Source organism: Osmerus eperlanus, chromosome 4 (assembly GCF_963692335.1).
Source record: "Osmerus eperlanus chromosome 4, fOsmEpe2.1, whole genome shotgun sequence".
Taxonomy (NCBI): domain Eukaryota; kingdom Metazoa; phylum Chordata; class Actinopteri; order Osmeriformes; family Osmeridae; genus Osmerus; species Osmerus eperlanus.
This window is the reverse complement of record NC_085021.1, coordinates 3,375,601-3,392,279: the sequence shown is the minus strand read 5'-3', so window position 1 is coordinate 3,392,279 and position 16,679 is coordinate 3,375,601. Positions and strand designations below refer to the sequence as shown.

Genomic DNA, 16,679 nt, shown 5'->3' with positions numbered 1-16,679 from the left:
TGGCAATGGGGCTAACATTATTTCATGTTCCTGACTGTGTTTTATTCAAATAAATAACCTGTGTTGTCATGTAAATCTACAATTCAAGATGCATGTTTGTCCAGATTTATTTTTCAGCAAGATAGCTAGAGCTAACTGAAGCTGAGTTGAATCACGATAGTTTGTTTGCTAAGCTGTAGTGCTAACGTTACCCACCTAAGTCGATCCTGTTTGCTTCGAGAACAGAAGTGGGAACAACTAATGTAATCATTTCAAATGATATCTAGTCAATCTGTTGAAAACAGTGTTGTGTAGACACAATACATTTATTTGTACGTTTTTATTTCAAGTCTACACCTTCATGTTTCAATGAGTGTTGGCCGTGTTGCGTCTTTGCTCTGCAGCTTCACTCTTCACTCCCCTGTCTAGCTGGACAGTGTCTCATCAGCCCTGACCCCAAGACTTCATCCAGCTGGCCTGCCCCCTGCCTGCCCGCCAGCCCTCCAGATACAGACAGTCACCCGCAACACAGAACCCTTGCTGGACTTCCCCTCTCTAGCTGGACAGCTTCTCTTCAGCCCTGACCCCAAGACAGCTTCATCCAGCTGGCATGGCATGCCCTGCCTGCACGCCATGCCTGCACGCCCTCCAGAGACAGACACTCACCCCACGACTACTGTGTCTACTGGCTCTGCAGACTGCTTTTATCAGGACTTGGATGAAAAAGGACAAACCAAAACATTTTACCATGATGAAAGTCTAAATGTTTAATCCTTTCCATGTCCCAGCATGCCAAGCTGTTGACTTTGCGTGTCTTAAGTGATGAAACCAGTTCAAGTGATAGACTTTTGACCTGAATCCAATGATTATTCATCTGAATAAAAAACACTCAAGAGAATGACTGCTTCTTGGATGATTTGTGCTCCACATCAGTACATCTCACACATCTGCCTTTGTTTCCATGGGATTCATGGAATTGCTAGTTTCTGCTCCAACATTTTCACCATAGTGTAATAATAAATATAATTTAGGACAGCAATTACATGTTTGTGTTATCCTTTCGCATTACACACATTTAGTTAATGTTCTTAAACTCAACCGATTATTGTCATTTTATCATACTGTTCATATTGAACAGACATCAGTGTTTACTTGGAAAGATTACTGTATATTTCCTGTATATTTGATTTGTATTTCCATCGCAAGTTTGGTCTTTAATTTCATTTGGAAGTGGTATTAAAAGGCCTTAAAAAGTCTGAAATTTAACTTGTTTATACCTGTAGACACCCTGTGAAGCCCCCACCCACCACTCCAGAGACAGTTGGTGACAGAGAGGTGCAGACATTAAGTTAAACATAGTCATGCCTTAAGAGTAGAGTAAAAAATAGAGACTAAATGTGTAAATGGATGTTGAAACTCAGTTCTCTGAGTTGGTTCAGTTTAGGCAAAGGTAGCCTTTTAAACCTCTAGGTTTAAAAATAATGGAATGGAACTCTCTTTTATAGTTGGATTTGACATTTAACAAGACATTTAATTTATTTAGCGAGATATTTAACTCAAATAGCCATAACAGTACAGGTATACAAAGCTGCAGTCAGATTTGGCTTGGATGTTATCTTTACTTATTATACGGCTCTTCAAAACGTTCCAAAAAGTACCGTTGATTTGAATGGGCCATCCCAACGTTCGCCGGTGAATATTTCCTGATATTCACCGCTGCAAAAATATATTGACCGCTGTCATTGGCAACGGGTTTTGTGCTTCTAATTCACATCTTTCATATTATTCCGCAAGTAGTCCGGTCATTTAATGTAACGGAATGTTGTGATACAAATTATCTAACTGTAACTGTCAAAATAAATCCAGACTCGGCGAACAACACCCCGACGCACAGCGGAGGGGTGTTGTTTCATCCTGAAGGGATAATACAGTTAGATACCAGTGTACCAGTGTTGCCAGGTTCGTGGTTTTCCCGTGGAATTGGGCTACTTTTGTTGTTGTGGTGTTGAATTGTTTGTCCGCTGGTTCGGGTAGACCTATTTTGCATGCAAATTACATAAATATCTTTAAATAAAAATCCATATTTTAAATGAAATAATTTATTTATACCCAAATCCTACCAAACTGACTCCAGATCAGCACGTACACACATGGACATGGGACACGCCCACATACACACACGCACTGCTGTGCGTATGCACACATGCCTAATGCTCTCAGTCTCCTGAGAAAACCTCCTGAAAACTGCTTTTAATGCTGGCATAGTAACCTTTGGTGTTACTTTGTAGATATTACAATGTATTTGGCAATGAAAGCAATGCTGTTGGACTGTTGGAAACAGTAAATGGTTCGGCAGGGGCATATTTTGAGTTCTGATATTGGGCTGGTTTTATTGGCCATTGGGCTGGTTTTGATTGGCCATTGGGCAGGTTTTGTCACACAGACCTGGCAACCCTGACTGTACCCTACGCTTTTAATGTTCTCGCCATCCCCCCCTTTCTGAATAAAGTTCGACTGGTCTGATTTGTTGATTTCTGTTGCTATGAAAACCAGTTTAGCCAAGCTAACTACCTGTGTAACATTGTTAGTGTACGCTTTGTCGCCTCGATTTGTTAAAACGATTTGTTTGTAAAAGGCTTTTGTTTACAAAGGCGTTTGCAGACCTGTCGAGGAGTAAACATTTGGTTTCTTATATACTACAACACGCTTTGTCGCCTCGATTTGTTAAAACGTTTGTTAACCGAGACCGTAGGTCGCGTTCATGTATTTGGTTGTGTTGTGTGTATTTGCAGCGTGTTTGCTGAATGCTGCGCATGTGTTGTCAAATTCATGAAATTGTTTTCTTAATTTGCTTGTGTTTTGTCTATTTGCATGTGTTTTCTTAATTTGCAGCGCGTTTGCACATGTCAGCCACCGTAGGTATTCGCTTACAAAGGGTATGGTAAGAGCCTGGTAACACCATGGAAACAAACACGGCTTCCTTTTACAGTCCAGTTTCAGATTACTTACTGAGTAAATAGCCATGTTTTACCTGGTATCGCCTTGGAACATAGTACAAGTTCATACTAAGGGTAACGTTGACAAAGTGGTATTCGCTTACAAAGGGTATGGTAAGAGCCTGGTAACACCATGGAAACAAACACGGCTTCCTTTTACAGTCCAGTTTCAGATTACTGTTGGAAAAATTGAAGATGTAACACATTTATCCTGTATAAGAATGATTCTGTGTTCAGCATTCCTTGGGTGCAAAGTAGCCTACCCCCAAATGTGAACTCTGTGTAAACATACAAGACCCTTATTTTGGGGATGAGGACTAAGAAGAGGGGGGTTGGTTTGGTTGTTTTAAGGGGATACTGTGTGACAAGGACTATAGGTGGAGACGCAAGGTCTGGTGACCATTTGTTGACACCTATGTGAAGGAGTTTACGACCCCAGGACCGGAGATCCTGTTGTTGTGTTTCAATCAAGGTTGATGTCGTAAACACGCACACACTCTAAAGGCCGATTTATACTTCTCCGTTTTTACGGAGACGGACACAGGGAACGCCCTCTCCGACGAGGAACTCCCTCTCCGAGCCCCTCGGAGAGCTCTACGTGCACCTCCTGATTTTCTATCTTCTTCTTTCTATTTTCTATTGACTATCCGTCCTTCCGTCCGTCATTTTACGGATAACCCCTTGGCTGTGATTGGTCCGTATTAACCCTCGTGCTGCCTTCGGGTCACATGACCCAAAGGTTCATAACGAACCATCGTTGTGTTTACCCAATTTTACCCAATACAAAAACAAATTAAAATAATTTTCTTTTAACCTTTGCAATGTGGGGGGTCTGAGACAGCCTAGCTGTTAAAAGAAAATGCTTCACTTTGTCTTTGTATGCGGTAAATCTGTCGCAATACGACGGTGGGTCACAATGACTGATGGGTCAGAATGACCCGAAGATAACACAAGGGTTAAGAACCGCTTGCGTCAGGGGCGGGGTTGCCGTGACCAACAAGACGGAACAGAATCCTTTGACCGCCATTGCTGTAAATTTACAATTCCTATTTCAGCTAAACAGTACATCTAAATCAGCATCTGAATTAAAATGTGACGAGAAATGGGCAGTGTAGTTGCTGAAAATGTGCTTATTTTATTGATGAAACGGCTAATTTGTAAATTTGCTCCGACTTTTCGATAAAGTGTTTTCAGCACCCACAGCCTTCGGAGTACTATAAATTCAACCAATCCGTCCGACTCCGTCTGTCCGTCTGTCCGTAACGGAGTCGGAGAAGTATAATTCGGCCTTAACACGCACGCACACACTAAAGGCTTATATATGCTTCTGCGTTTTTCGAAAAACGGACACATGGGAACGCCCTCTTCTCCGAGGAACGCCCTCTACGAGCTCTCCGTCAGCCCTCGGAGAGCCCCGGAGAGCTCGACGTGTACCTCCTGAATTTTCTAACTATCCGTCGTGAGCGACGGAGAGCTACGGAGACCCCCTTGGCTGTGATTGGTCAGTATTAAGAATCGCTTGCGTCAAGGGCGGGGGCGGGGTTGCCGGGATAAACAGGACGAACAGAATCCTTTGACCGCCATTGCTGTAAGTTTTCACAATTCATATTTCAGCTAAACAGTACATGTAAATCAGCATCTGAATTAAAATGTGACGAGAAATGGGCAGTGTAGTTGCTGAAAATGTGCGTATTTTATTGATGAAACGGCTAATTTGTAAATTTGCTCCGACTTCTCGATAACCTAGGTAAATAAACACTCCACGACAATTTACAAAAAAACGTTGTGCCACCTACTCTTCTGGCGGTGAATTGTTTTCAGTACACAGCCTACGGAGAACCATAAACGCAGTCTATCCGTCCGTATCCGTGCGCCCGCCCATCCGTAAGCGGAGACGCAGAAGCATTGCGGCCTTTAACCAATGACTGTAAAGAGCGGGGCTGCTTAACCCTTGTGTTATCTTCGGGTCATTCTGACCCATCAGTCATTGTGACCCACTGTCGTATTGCGACAAATTTACCTCATACAAAAACAAAGTGAAGCATTTTCTTTTAACTGTCGGGCTGTCTCAGACCCCCCACATTGCAATGGTTAAAAGAAAATTATTTTTATTTGTTTTTGTATTGGGTGAAATTGGGTAAACACAACGATGGTTCGTTATGAACCTTTGGGTCATGTGACCCGAAGGCAGCACGAGGGTTAAATAAATGTAGCTAGCGCAACATGCTAGCAGACAAACTTTGTAGCACAATGGCGTGTGATGTTTTTGTTTCCTTGTGGGCCGGCCGCAAGCAATAAAGCTTTCTTAAACTTGTTCACCGACTGACTGTGCAATGCTTGATAGATTAATATTACTGACAATTACTTACTGAGTAAATAGCCATGTTTTACCTGATATCGCCTTGGAACGTATAGTACAAGTTCATACTAAGGGTAACGTTGACAAAGTGGTATTCGCTTACAAAGGATATGGTTTTACTGAGTAAATAGTCCAAACATGCGCAAGAACATACCCAGTATCCAAGAAGATTTACCATGACAGTAGATAAAAGCAGACGCTTTTATCCAAAGCGACTTCCAAGAGAGAGCCTTACAAAAGTGCATAGGTCAATGATCATAAACAATGAGCTAGCCCCAAAAACATTGTGGGTAGCCAAAACATGAAGTATACATTGTGAAAAGCAAATAAGTGCCAATGGGAAGAAACATAAGAGCATGTAGAGACATGATTGAGATCTAAGCCTGGTGTTGTTTTGTCATTGTCAGAGGTCTGGTTTTCTTCAATACTTCAAATCCAAAAACTCAACTTAATTTATTCACTTGGAGGTGGGAATAGTAGGAACAGTAGAAATGTAGCTTCTATTCAAGCCTAGCATCATTCATCCAACAATAATTCCTCTGCGTGACTATCACCTCCAACACACTGTACAGTATATTTCAGTGCTAAATGGGTGAAGTGACTACAACTTATCTCAAAATCATATATTCCCTTTTTTTTTTACAATTACCTTATCCAAGTTTATTTATTATTGGATAATTAGATTTACTTAGTTTCTATTACAGAATATAATTATGCCTTTAAAATGATTTTAATTTGGATTGAATGACTATATGTGGTATGTTATGTAGGCTAAACATGTTCCGTGCAAGAATGCTATCTGAAGTCAAATAAGTATGTAAATAGTGCTAATATTAGCAACATCAACTGATGTTGAATTAATCTTCATGCTTCTTGCTTATTTACAAGTGGGAGGTGGGAGTGGGATGCCAACAAACTTTTAGTTTAATATTAACTGGATGTGAAAAGACAAAGGAGAGTAGTTTGGTTTCCATGGTGCTTTAGTGATATAGCTTGACATAGCTTTACATTCCTAAATGCATAGTAGGCAAACATAAAGGTGCTTGCACAGTGCTCTGTATAAGCACATAGCTTTGGCCTAGCTACCTAACCAACCATACAAAATGTAATTTAGTCCGACAACATTTCACAGCTGTACACACATTACATTTTCTTCACTTAATTTAGGTAGCTAGCCCTACTCTGATTGGGGATACAAAGCATAGCTGCATCAATCTTCCAAGTGTACAGGGCAGGGATTTAATGTCAGGGTAGGCAATGTTGTTGAGAAGCACTTTTTGTCATATTTGCAGAAAGTAACTTCACGTCTTGATAGCAACCAATATATCTAAAGGTTTGACGGTAATATTATATAATTCCGGCATCTGTGGGCGTCGCAACACTAATAATCACGACCAATCATCAAGGGGTACCCTGACTAGTGATTCGACGGGCTACCTGTCCCTCTGCCCCTGCACTCAATGCGCGTTACTGTAGTTTTGTGGGTTATTTTGGTTTGAATTGTGTCAAACAGAAGCTCAAATAGCTAACTTTGCAAAACTTGCCTACCCTGCCTTTAATTATCAAGTTGCTGGGAAAATCATTTCTTTAATAGCTACTGTGACGTAGCTTAAGCCTACATACTGTAGCATGATTTGACACAAATAACCCGCAGATTGAATGAAAAATGTCAGTACAAAACAGATCCAAACTAAATCAAGACAGACACAAATGAAAGACAAATCAAATTATCTTACATATTTTTATACCAACACTTTTACATGCATCAAATGATACAAAAGCAAAAAATAAGTATACACAATCAAAGCAACCCAATGTATAGCAAAGAGAGATCTTGAAAGATCTCTGATCCATTGAGAATTTTTAAAAACTGACTTGTGTCAAGCATTAACTAATTAAAAATATATTTTGCTATTAATCAAAACATGCAAACGTAGTAATGAGCACTGTTATCGTGTAAAATACCTGGATAAAAATTAACTAATTATTGTGTATTTATGATCAAACTGTTTACAATATGGTGTTTCTTCAGCTCCACTATCTTCCAGGGGCCTGTTCCATATAGGCCGCTCAAACAAGATGGGATTAGATTCCCAATCCTGATTTGAATTAACCTAACAAGTCAGTCGGGGCTAAAGCGGTTCCATAAAGGCCAATTCTAGTTCACGCAATCCGACTAATTTGAGTCAGATTCAGGTAGTCAAGATTATTGTGGGTGCACCATATTCTTAAGCAACCCGAGAGGTAGAAAATCATATCGATCCACCATGGCACATGCCTTCTCCCCGAAATAACTTTCTCTTTAAGGTGCGTACTATGACAGCTCCCGCATCCACCACCTCATCAAAATGACACGCCATGATTGACAGAACAATACATAGGTTGAGGTCGTTTTTTAGAGACCTTTAATTCATTGATTAGAAAAACCATAGGCCCACTAAACTAAACTAATCTACGTAGACTTTTTTTTAACATTGTTATTAAGAATTGTTAATAAATAGCCTACAATTAACCAATAATGACTTTTTAACATGGTTTTTGTATTGGGGAAAATGGAGGAAAGAGGCATGGATTTAGGTTTGTTTTTGCAATTGTACATGATTTATGTAGCTATGATCATTCTATTGGGGTAATGGAGGCATATTTTATGTAGCATCAGCCAAAAAATTTGATTTCACAAACTACCATAAGTAAAACGTGGGTTTGTATCATTCTGAAATCATTGTTCAACAGTGTTTAAAGATCCTGTAAAGCAAATTACATGATTTGCTTCTCAGTACATAATATACATGTGAAATGAGTTCCTGAAAGCATGTGCAAAGCGCAAAAAACTTTTGAACAGTTTCTCTTCCGTTTTCAGCTCAGGTTTTGTATAGGCGGAGCCAAAACCCGACCGATCTACGTCACAGCGACCTATCTACGTCAGATCACAGACAGTTGCATTCTGTTACTCCGCTGGTATGATGCAAAGACAAAGTAATTAATACATAAAACACTCAGAGACTGCAGGTAGGTCTGTTCTGATATCTGCAATTGATTTAGCTAGCGTTGCTGTTGTTGCTAAATTCAATAAATTCGAGAGGGCGGCGATTCAGCTCCTTCAGGTGACATGCCCCCCCAGTCTCAAGCAGAGAAGACTGCTGATTTTCTCACGATTTCAAAGCCTAATTTAACAAACTTGTCTGTGTTTTTTCTTCATTCGAATTTGGATGGGTAGTTAACAACACTTTATTCTGTGGTGTGATGAACTTAAAACTAATTTTCAATTCCACTTTACAGGATCTTTAATGCATTAGCTGTGAGAGGAAATAGGCCTACTACGCCCTATAAGGGAGAGTAAGGCAGAGTAAAGGTGTCGCCAGAATGACCAGCTGGGAAGGATTTCACTAATGACTATTTTTACCCTGAAGGTCCGGATGGAGGCTACAAAAGGGAAGAAGGGAGGAACGAAGAGGGGGGAGGGGATGGACCTGTTAAATTATGTATCCCCTGTAATGCTGTGTATTGAATGAAGAATGCACAAAAACAGTTTTTTCTTTATTTCGAGCCTTGTCTCTGGTTTCCTTTGTTGTTATGCTGTCACAGTTGAGCAGTAATATAGTGGAAGTAATAACGATTACCATACACACGCTCACATAGCCTAAATGTTTTATTTACTGAAGCAGATTTTCGATATATGTAAATGTTTTACTGATAGGTTAAAAACAAGTTAAATATGGCATCACGCCAGAAAGTCTGTGGTGAATCATCGTTTTCCGGTTGGGTCAGTGTTACGGGAATGTCTGGTTAAGCAACAACATGGGCTAAGCCTCACAGTTAGCCTTCCAGTTTAGTTTTGCAGCAGAAGTTGCCATGGTAACTGAGTTCGAACTACATTAAACTGGCTTTATGGAACCGAATCAACTGGAAATAAGTCTGACTAACTGACATAAGTTTGGCTTATTCAGTAAACTCTCTTCATGGAACAGGCCTCTGTTCTTAATTCCATCACTACCATTACATTTTGTTTCACAATAAACACATTTAAAACTGTATTGTGAAAACCTTGGCCAAGAAGTAATATATTTTCTAAGTCGAAAAATTGTGACGTAAACAGGATCTAAAAGGTATTATTCCAATCAAGAGTAAATGCACATAGTTTTTCTAAATAAAACTACATCAAACACTAATCTACAATAAAGTGTGATTGTAGCACTGCAGTTCAATATTCGACATTTGTTGATCTGACAAAACAATTGTCCATTAAAAAAAATCTTAAAAGCAACTGTGTAATGGATTAGGACAACATTAATTATATAACTAACCCTAACCCAATGTGTTAATACTTATTGTGCCACTCACACTGACCAACACTCACCTCCTCAATGTCCAAGTTTTTTCTGGATTTGTATATAAACTCTCCAATAGCTACAAAAACTGAGAGGACTAGCCCAGCAGCCAGGACTATGAAGATCCCTCCAATGTTCTCTACACCCAAGGCGCTGGCCTCTTTGCTGTCCTCCTCAGGGCAGCCATTACCTCTCCACCACTTTTCCTTCATCATGTGAAGCTTCCCTTCTTCCTGGAGCTGAAGAATGGCTATAGTCACCTTATCTCTGTAGGGGGAACCTAAAAATGTAGTCCATGTGTGTATGAGAAAACTGATGTATTACTATTTCAACTGATAATGTTAACCTCATGAACATAGGTTTCTTAATTACGTGAAAATATGTGTAGAATTACAGGAATACTACTTCCTCCTCAAAATATTGTTAAGCAGATGACCTCTCCAACTTACCAATGGGAGTTCCCACTCCATAGCCCTTGGAGTCTATTAGGCCACCAATCTGAGTGAGGTTGCAGTTGCGCTGGCTGATGTATTCGATGCTGGTGGACTCCATGAGAAGAGCGTAGTCTGTGGTGAGGACTCTCTGGATCCCTTCCCTGTTATTCTTCACCAGTGCTGTATTCTTCCTACTGCTCATGAACGCCCACATCTTTTCATAGGTGGAGATCTTTGATTTCTGGGAAATGACAGGAAGCATATGACTGCAACTTACATTGCACAATAAACTAGAGAGGGTACAATTTCTGGGGAAATTGTAGGGTGTGCTTGCTTGCGTCGGTTGCACAGGGGTCCGTTTTTTAATGACATTTTTACAACTGATATTTCTGTATATTTTATATAAAAATGCATAGGGCCTACTTATTATTTAAAAAAGATGACATAGATTTAAAAGCATCTTTTTTTGCTGCTCATTTACAACTGAAAATACGAGTGAAGTGTAGAATGAAATAGATGTCTTCTCATTTCCCCTGCAAGAGGCAGCCTCATCGTTGAAACAAAACGAATAAATTTGGCAGACCGGTGTAAAAATGGACCTAATCTCTATGATTTAAACGTCATTTTAAGTTTTTCCCTTCTCATGATATTTTCAGGCATTTAGCCTACTCATTGCATTCATTCATTAATAAAGAACCCCCTTTGAAGATTATTCTACGACGTTACCCGGCAGTAGAAGATGGAATCGCGATTCAAACAGTACCATCTGCTAACTGAAAATATGCCCCCCAAAACGTAAATAAGCTTGATATTTATTTAATGGAAAATCGCTGTGTTCGTCTTGGTAGCGATTGCGTTGGTTGAATTGGATTTAACGTTCCGTTGTACGGTTTAAGCTGAAATTATTTATTTTCATGAACAGATTGACAATGTTTAGGATGTGGCAATGAAGTTCAGGTTAGTAGTTAGATAGACTTTTGATTTAAGTAAGGGGAGTGCCGAACATGTTCTGTCGCCGTTTGACTTCCTAAACAGCTGTGTAGTGTAGATGTTTTTGTAGTGTGTCTCGCGTAAGCTACAGCGTTGCAGTGAGCTACACTGGTTTGAAACCACAGGTAATGGTAATTTCACCAACAAATCGTTTACTAATGTCAGAATAAATCCTACAACGAAAATGTATATGTGAGGAATGTTTATTTTAACGATTGAAAACAGATACATCATAGACCACTGTAGTATGTGTTGCCCGGGCAACACAGGCTAATGTCATGATGCTAATACTTCAGTGAAATAGTAGACTACTGTTTCCGAAAGTAGATGTACTTCCTTAATAATATCAGCTTATACTGTACATTACACATCACAATTGTGTGTCATATCACAAAGTAAAATGAGTAGATAGTTATCACCCTGGCCTCTTTGCTTGTGGCGTTCCTGCAGCTGCCTTGCAGTAAAGCTATAGTTAGCCTAGCTATCCCCCAAGTTAACAGATGCGAAACGAATGTTCTGCCAAAGGTAGTCACGCGTGTTTTCGTGACATTAGTGACGTTAGTCACGTCAGTGACTGTGGCTAGCAAATTAGCCACCGTTAGCTTCACTTTTCGCCACAAAAACTTAACTTAAGCCCAAACCATGCAACGGAACGTAAATTCCAATAGAAGCAACGCAATCGCTACCAAGACGAACCTTTTGACACCGCCGTTGTGTATGTAGGCCAAATATTGACTGAGTTTTAGGGGGGCGAAAATAAACAATAATAAATAATATATATGTGAGAGAACAAAGGTTGTGCTCTCGCCGAAGGCTTAAGCACACCCAAATATTAAAGAAACATTTTAAAACTTAGAGAGGGTACAATTGCTAGGGAAATTGTAGGGGTCCGTTTTTTAATGACATTTTTACAACTGATATTTCTGTATATTTTATATAAAAATGCATACTTATTATTTTTTTGCTGCTCATTTACAACTCAAAATACCAGTGAAGTGCAGAATGAAATAGATGTCTTCTCATTTCCCCTGCAAGAGGCAGCCTCATAGTTGAATCAAAACGAATAAATTTGGCAGACCGGTGTAAAAATTGACCCAATCTCTATGGCTTAAACCTCCTTTTAAGTTTTTCCCTGCTCGTGATATTTTCAGGCATTTAGCCTACTCATATTGCATTCATTCATTAATAAAGAACCCCCTTTGAAGATTATTCTACGACGTTACCGGTGTTGTCGCCCAACTGGTTTCCACGCTAACTGGTTCCCCAGCTGTGCATTCACATATCAGTCTTCCTCTATCACCTGATTCGTCACAAATTCACAAACATATTACTGGCGATTTTCAAGTCGGATCGCATATTTGCTGCGGCGAATATGAAAGTATAGGCTACGTGCACACTACATTACATCCATTCACGACAAAATAAATGGAGACAAAATAAAACATTTGCAGGCTCGCATGAAGTGGGATTCGATTGCAGTAGAGCAAAAACACATATTATACCAAAGCCCATTGCTTTACATTGCAAGCTATTCTAGCTCATAAAAGATTAGTTAAATTGTTACGTATTTATTAACTACGTTGGCCTTCAGGTAACATCTTGTTTTGGCTTTTTCTAAAACAACTGGTTCCCATAGACACTACCCGACTGTAGGCTACTAATCACGTATTTGGGGTTGTTTCGAGGCTGTAGCCGTATTTTCTATGACATCACAGCTCCTTCTGACACCACATATTAAAAATTAATACTTAAAAATTAATACTACGTCGCTGCTAACCCCAAAAATATGATCAAAATAGCCTAAGCGTAACCCTTTGAAACACAACATGGGTCTATTCGTTTCCTATGCGATTTTGTGTATGGCTGAGTGTTTCTTCGCTATCGAGTGGGATTCGATCCCTCGAGCAAAAATCCATCCATCATTGAACACCACGAGCTACTGAAGCACATGGGAATTTTGGTAATTCAGTCACAGATTTATTAACTACGTTGGCCTTCAGGGAACATTGTTGTTCTGGTTCTTCTGAAATAACTACCGTAGACACTACCCGAATGTAGGCTACTCATCACGTATTTTGGGTTGTCTCGAGGCAATATATATCCATATTTACCACAATATCACAGCCTCTTAATGACACCACATACTGCAAAGTAATACTTAGATCGTCGCTGACAATGTCAACTTAAATGCGAACACTGCCGAGTAGTAGCCTAGCCTATACATGTAGTAATATTCTACCCGCAACACAGTACTAAAGGTGCCCAATTTATTTGTGACTAGCATCCAGGTAACATTGTGAGGTTTCTATAATACATACATTTGTATTTGATGTCAAACAAACACACCAACACTCATGTAATGCCATCATATTGTCTTTATTATGTGAAGCATGACACATGTTTGTATGAAGTCCCTTACAAAAATGTTTTTGTAAGTATACTTAGTATAAAAAAGTATACTATGATCATGTAACTTAAAGTATACTAGCAGTGTACTTATTTATATACTATTTTTGTACTATGTAAACTGAATTGGCCCACTTTTTAGGTCACTTAGTACATTTACATTTAGTCATTTAGCAGACGCTCTTATCCAGAGCGACTTACAGTAAATACAGGGACATTCTCCCCCGAGGCAAGTAGGGTGAAGTGCCTTGCCCAAGGACACAACGTCAGTCGGCATGACCGGGAATTGAACTGGCAACCTTCGGATTACTAGCCCGATTCTAAGTTTAAGTTAGAGTTAAGTTAAAGTACACTTTAAAGTACACTTATAGTGTATTTGAGGTTTACTTTGGAATACTGTAAAGTAGCCTGTGTAGTGCACTTTCAGTTCATAACGTATACTTCCTAAAGTACTTAAAACTATACTTTGGAATACTCTAAAGTAACCTGTGTAGTGCACTTTCAGTTCATGAAGTATACTTCCTAAAGTACTTAAAAGTATACCTTGGAATACTCTAAAGTAACCTGTGTAGTGCACTTTCAGTTCATGAACTATACTTCCTTTAGTGCCTCATAAGTATACTTCGCAATACTTTCAAGTGCACTTTGAATTATTGAAAGTACTTTGAGAATAAACTTCATAAACATCCATTTACTCTGATCTAGTTATATATATATTTAAATATTCAGGGGCCCCTCAAACGCCGCTGAGCTTGCGTCACTTGGCGGGGCCTCGCAAAGTAACACGGCAGATTCTTAGCTGAAAGAAGCTAATTACTGCGCAGACACTAACAGAGTAATAATCCAGCTCTTCTTATGAAACGTAACAGTCATTTAACTCATGGCTACAATGGCAAACCAGCACAACAATGACAATTTCCACTCAACAAAACACTTCATTCTAAGCAGACACATTTAAAAAACGAAATTCATGAAGTCACATTTGTATTTCGAACAAACGGCAAACTTATCATTAAATTTTAACACTATTTACCGCCTTGCATCATGGGAATTGACCAGCCAATGAGCCACGCTATCTTCATTTTTTCATGTCATTTCATTCTTCAGTCAGTTTGACAGTATAACCTTTAAATGCAACCCTTCTGTCTGCTTCTTTCTCAAGTAGCTTTTTTGTTTTTTCCATTAATACTCCAATTGATAATTATTAGTATAAGAGTATAGGGTTTCAGAATGTTTTGGCAGTAATTAAGGTTGCAGCTTCAGTAACAAAAAAGATTCAATGTGCAATGCATAATAGACTTTCCTAGACATGAATAATTAGAAGGAGATGGATCTATAATATGTAAACTGTATTGTACTTTTAAATTATTTTGACGGTTTTTGCTGTGTAATAATAGAAAACGTACATCCTACTCCAGAAGAAATGTATACCATTTTCTGTTTCTAAGCATATCAAAAGTGAACTATTTTCTAAGTATACTTCTTACAAAAGTGAACTATTTTCAAAGCATTCTTAAAAGTATATCAAAAGTGAACTAAAAGTGTACTATCCATATTTTAGAATACTTGTTATACTTCTTTTTTGTAAGGGGTACTATAAACAATGATCAAATCTCCTTTGAATATCCCTTTTTACAAGCAGTGTCACAGAGGGCTTCACATGTGCCCATAGAACTGCTCCTCAACCAACCTAAATTCACAAGGAAGCCAAGGACAAACTCAGGAAACCAAATGTCCCTTCCAGTCCATCCATCTACCTGGCTTCCCTGTTATGTTGTGCCAATCACATGGCACCAGCCTGTGGCTACGATTGCTTAAACTGACATTTGGTTTTCTGGGAATTTTTGAATTGACTGAATTACCAAAGTCCCCATGTGCTTTAGTAGCTTGTGGTGTAATGCAATGGACTACAATGAGGGAAGTGTTTTTGCTCGTGGGATCGAATCCCACTCAAATACTTTATTTTTCTGAACTTCCATTTATTATGGCGTGAATGGCTGTAATGTAGTGCTCACTACATTTGTTCAGAATATACAATTATGAAATGAATTGATTTCAAAAGATATAGCGAAGAAACACTCAGCCATACACAAAATCGCATAGGAAACGAATAGACCCATGTGTTTCAAAGGGTTACGCGTAGGCTATTTTGATCGTATTTTCTGGGTTAGCAGCGACGTTCTTACAGTGCGTGTCCACTGTAGCAACGCGAATCGCTTGCCATCGCTCGCCTTCCAACAGTTCACCACGCTCGGGGGCGTTTCAAACAGATTAATGTAGAATGTAGTTCTCTAAAGTCACTGTTGTAGTTGTCATGGCCAAGTGTGCAGACTTGGGTTTACGTACTCGCAACTTCGATCAAAATACAACTTGTATACAAAATACAAAACTGTTTAATAGACATACACGTTGACATGTGTAAAAAACTTTTTATTATATTACTCAAAGTCTCTGCTAATCTGTCGATACGATAGGGAGTTCCAGCCGGGCTAGCTAGCTAGTTACCACAGAACGAAGTTACGTAATGTGACTAGACTGAATTTGAAAGTACAAGCACCAACAACTTCGGCAACCCTGCGCCATGCATCGTTTATATTAACATCTCTGTACGAATACAGCTATGTATCATACAGGACTGGGTAAGCAGCCACACAAACGATTAGTTTCTCCTCCACCTTGAAACCTAGAAAGCTAGAAATGTTCACCATGGTTGCTACGTTACGAGAAACAAGAAAACACTCTGGCCATCGCTAGCGAAAATCGCTCCTCATTTGCATGAAGTTGCGTCGCTACCCACAATGCACCACGCAAGCGATTCGCCTGGCTCCATTGAAAATGAATGGAAAACATGTTGTCGCTCGCATCGCGTCGCTGCAGTGGACACGCACTGTTAGTATGAATTTTTAATATGTGGTGTCAGAAGGAGCTGTGATGTCGTAGAAAATACAGCTACAGCCTCGAAACAACCCCAAATATGTGATTAGTAGCCTACATTCGGGTAGTGTCAATGGGAACCCGAAACAAGATGTTGCCTGAAGGCCAACGTAGTTAATAAATATGTAACGATGTAGCCTATCTTTTATGAGCTAGAATAGCTTGCAATGTAAAGCAATGGGCTTTGGTATAATACGTGTTTTTGCTCTACTGCAATCGAATCCCACTTCATGCAAGCCTGCAAATGTTTTAT

General features: G+C 39.4%; 1 protein-coding gene and 1 long non-coding RNA gene across 2 annotated transcripts in view; both read right to left on the bottom strand.

Moving 5' to 3' along the window:
- Positions 1–7,045: 7,045 nt before the first annotated feature.
- The window catches only part of LOC134018344 (uncharacterized), a 223,098-nt gene continuing 213,464 nt past the window's right edge, over positions 7,046–16,679 (bottom strand). Inside the window, exon 2 of the long non-coding RNA XR_009929925.1 lies at positions 7,046–8,165. This is a non-coding gene — a long non-coding RNA (uncharacterized LOC134018344). The remainder of the gene's footprint in view (positions 8,166–16,679) is intronic.
- Positions 9,201–16,679, bottom strand: part of LOC134018340 (glutamate receptor ionotropic, kainate 1) — a 75,485-nt gene continuing 68,006 nt past the window's right edge. The window contains exons 15-16 of the mRNA XM_062458238.1: positions 10,112–10,337; positions 9,201–9,942 (exon numbers count right to left, since the gene is read on the bottom strand). Of these exons, the coding sequence (XP_062314222.1) occupies positions 9,653–9,942; positions 10,112–10,337 (516 nt within the window). The 3' untranslated portion in view covers positions 9,201–9,652. The remainder of the gene's footprint in view (positions 9,943–10,111; positions 10,338–16,679) is intronic.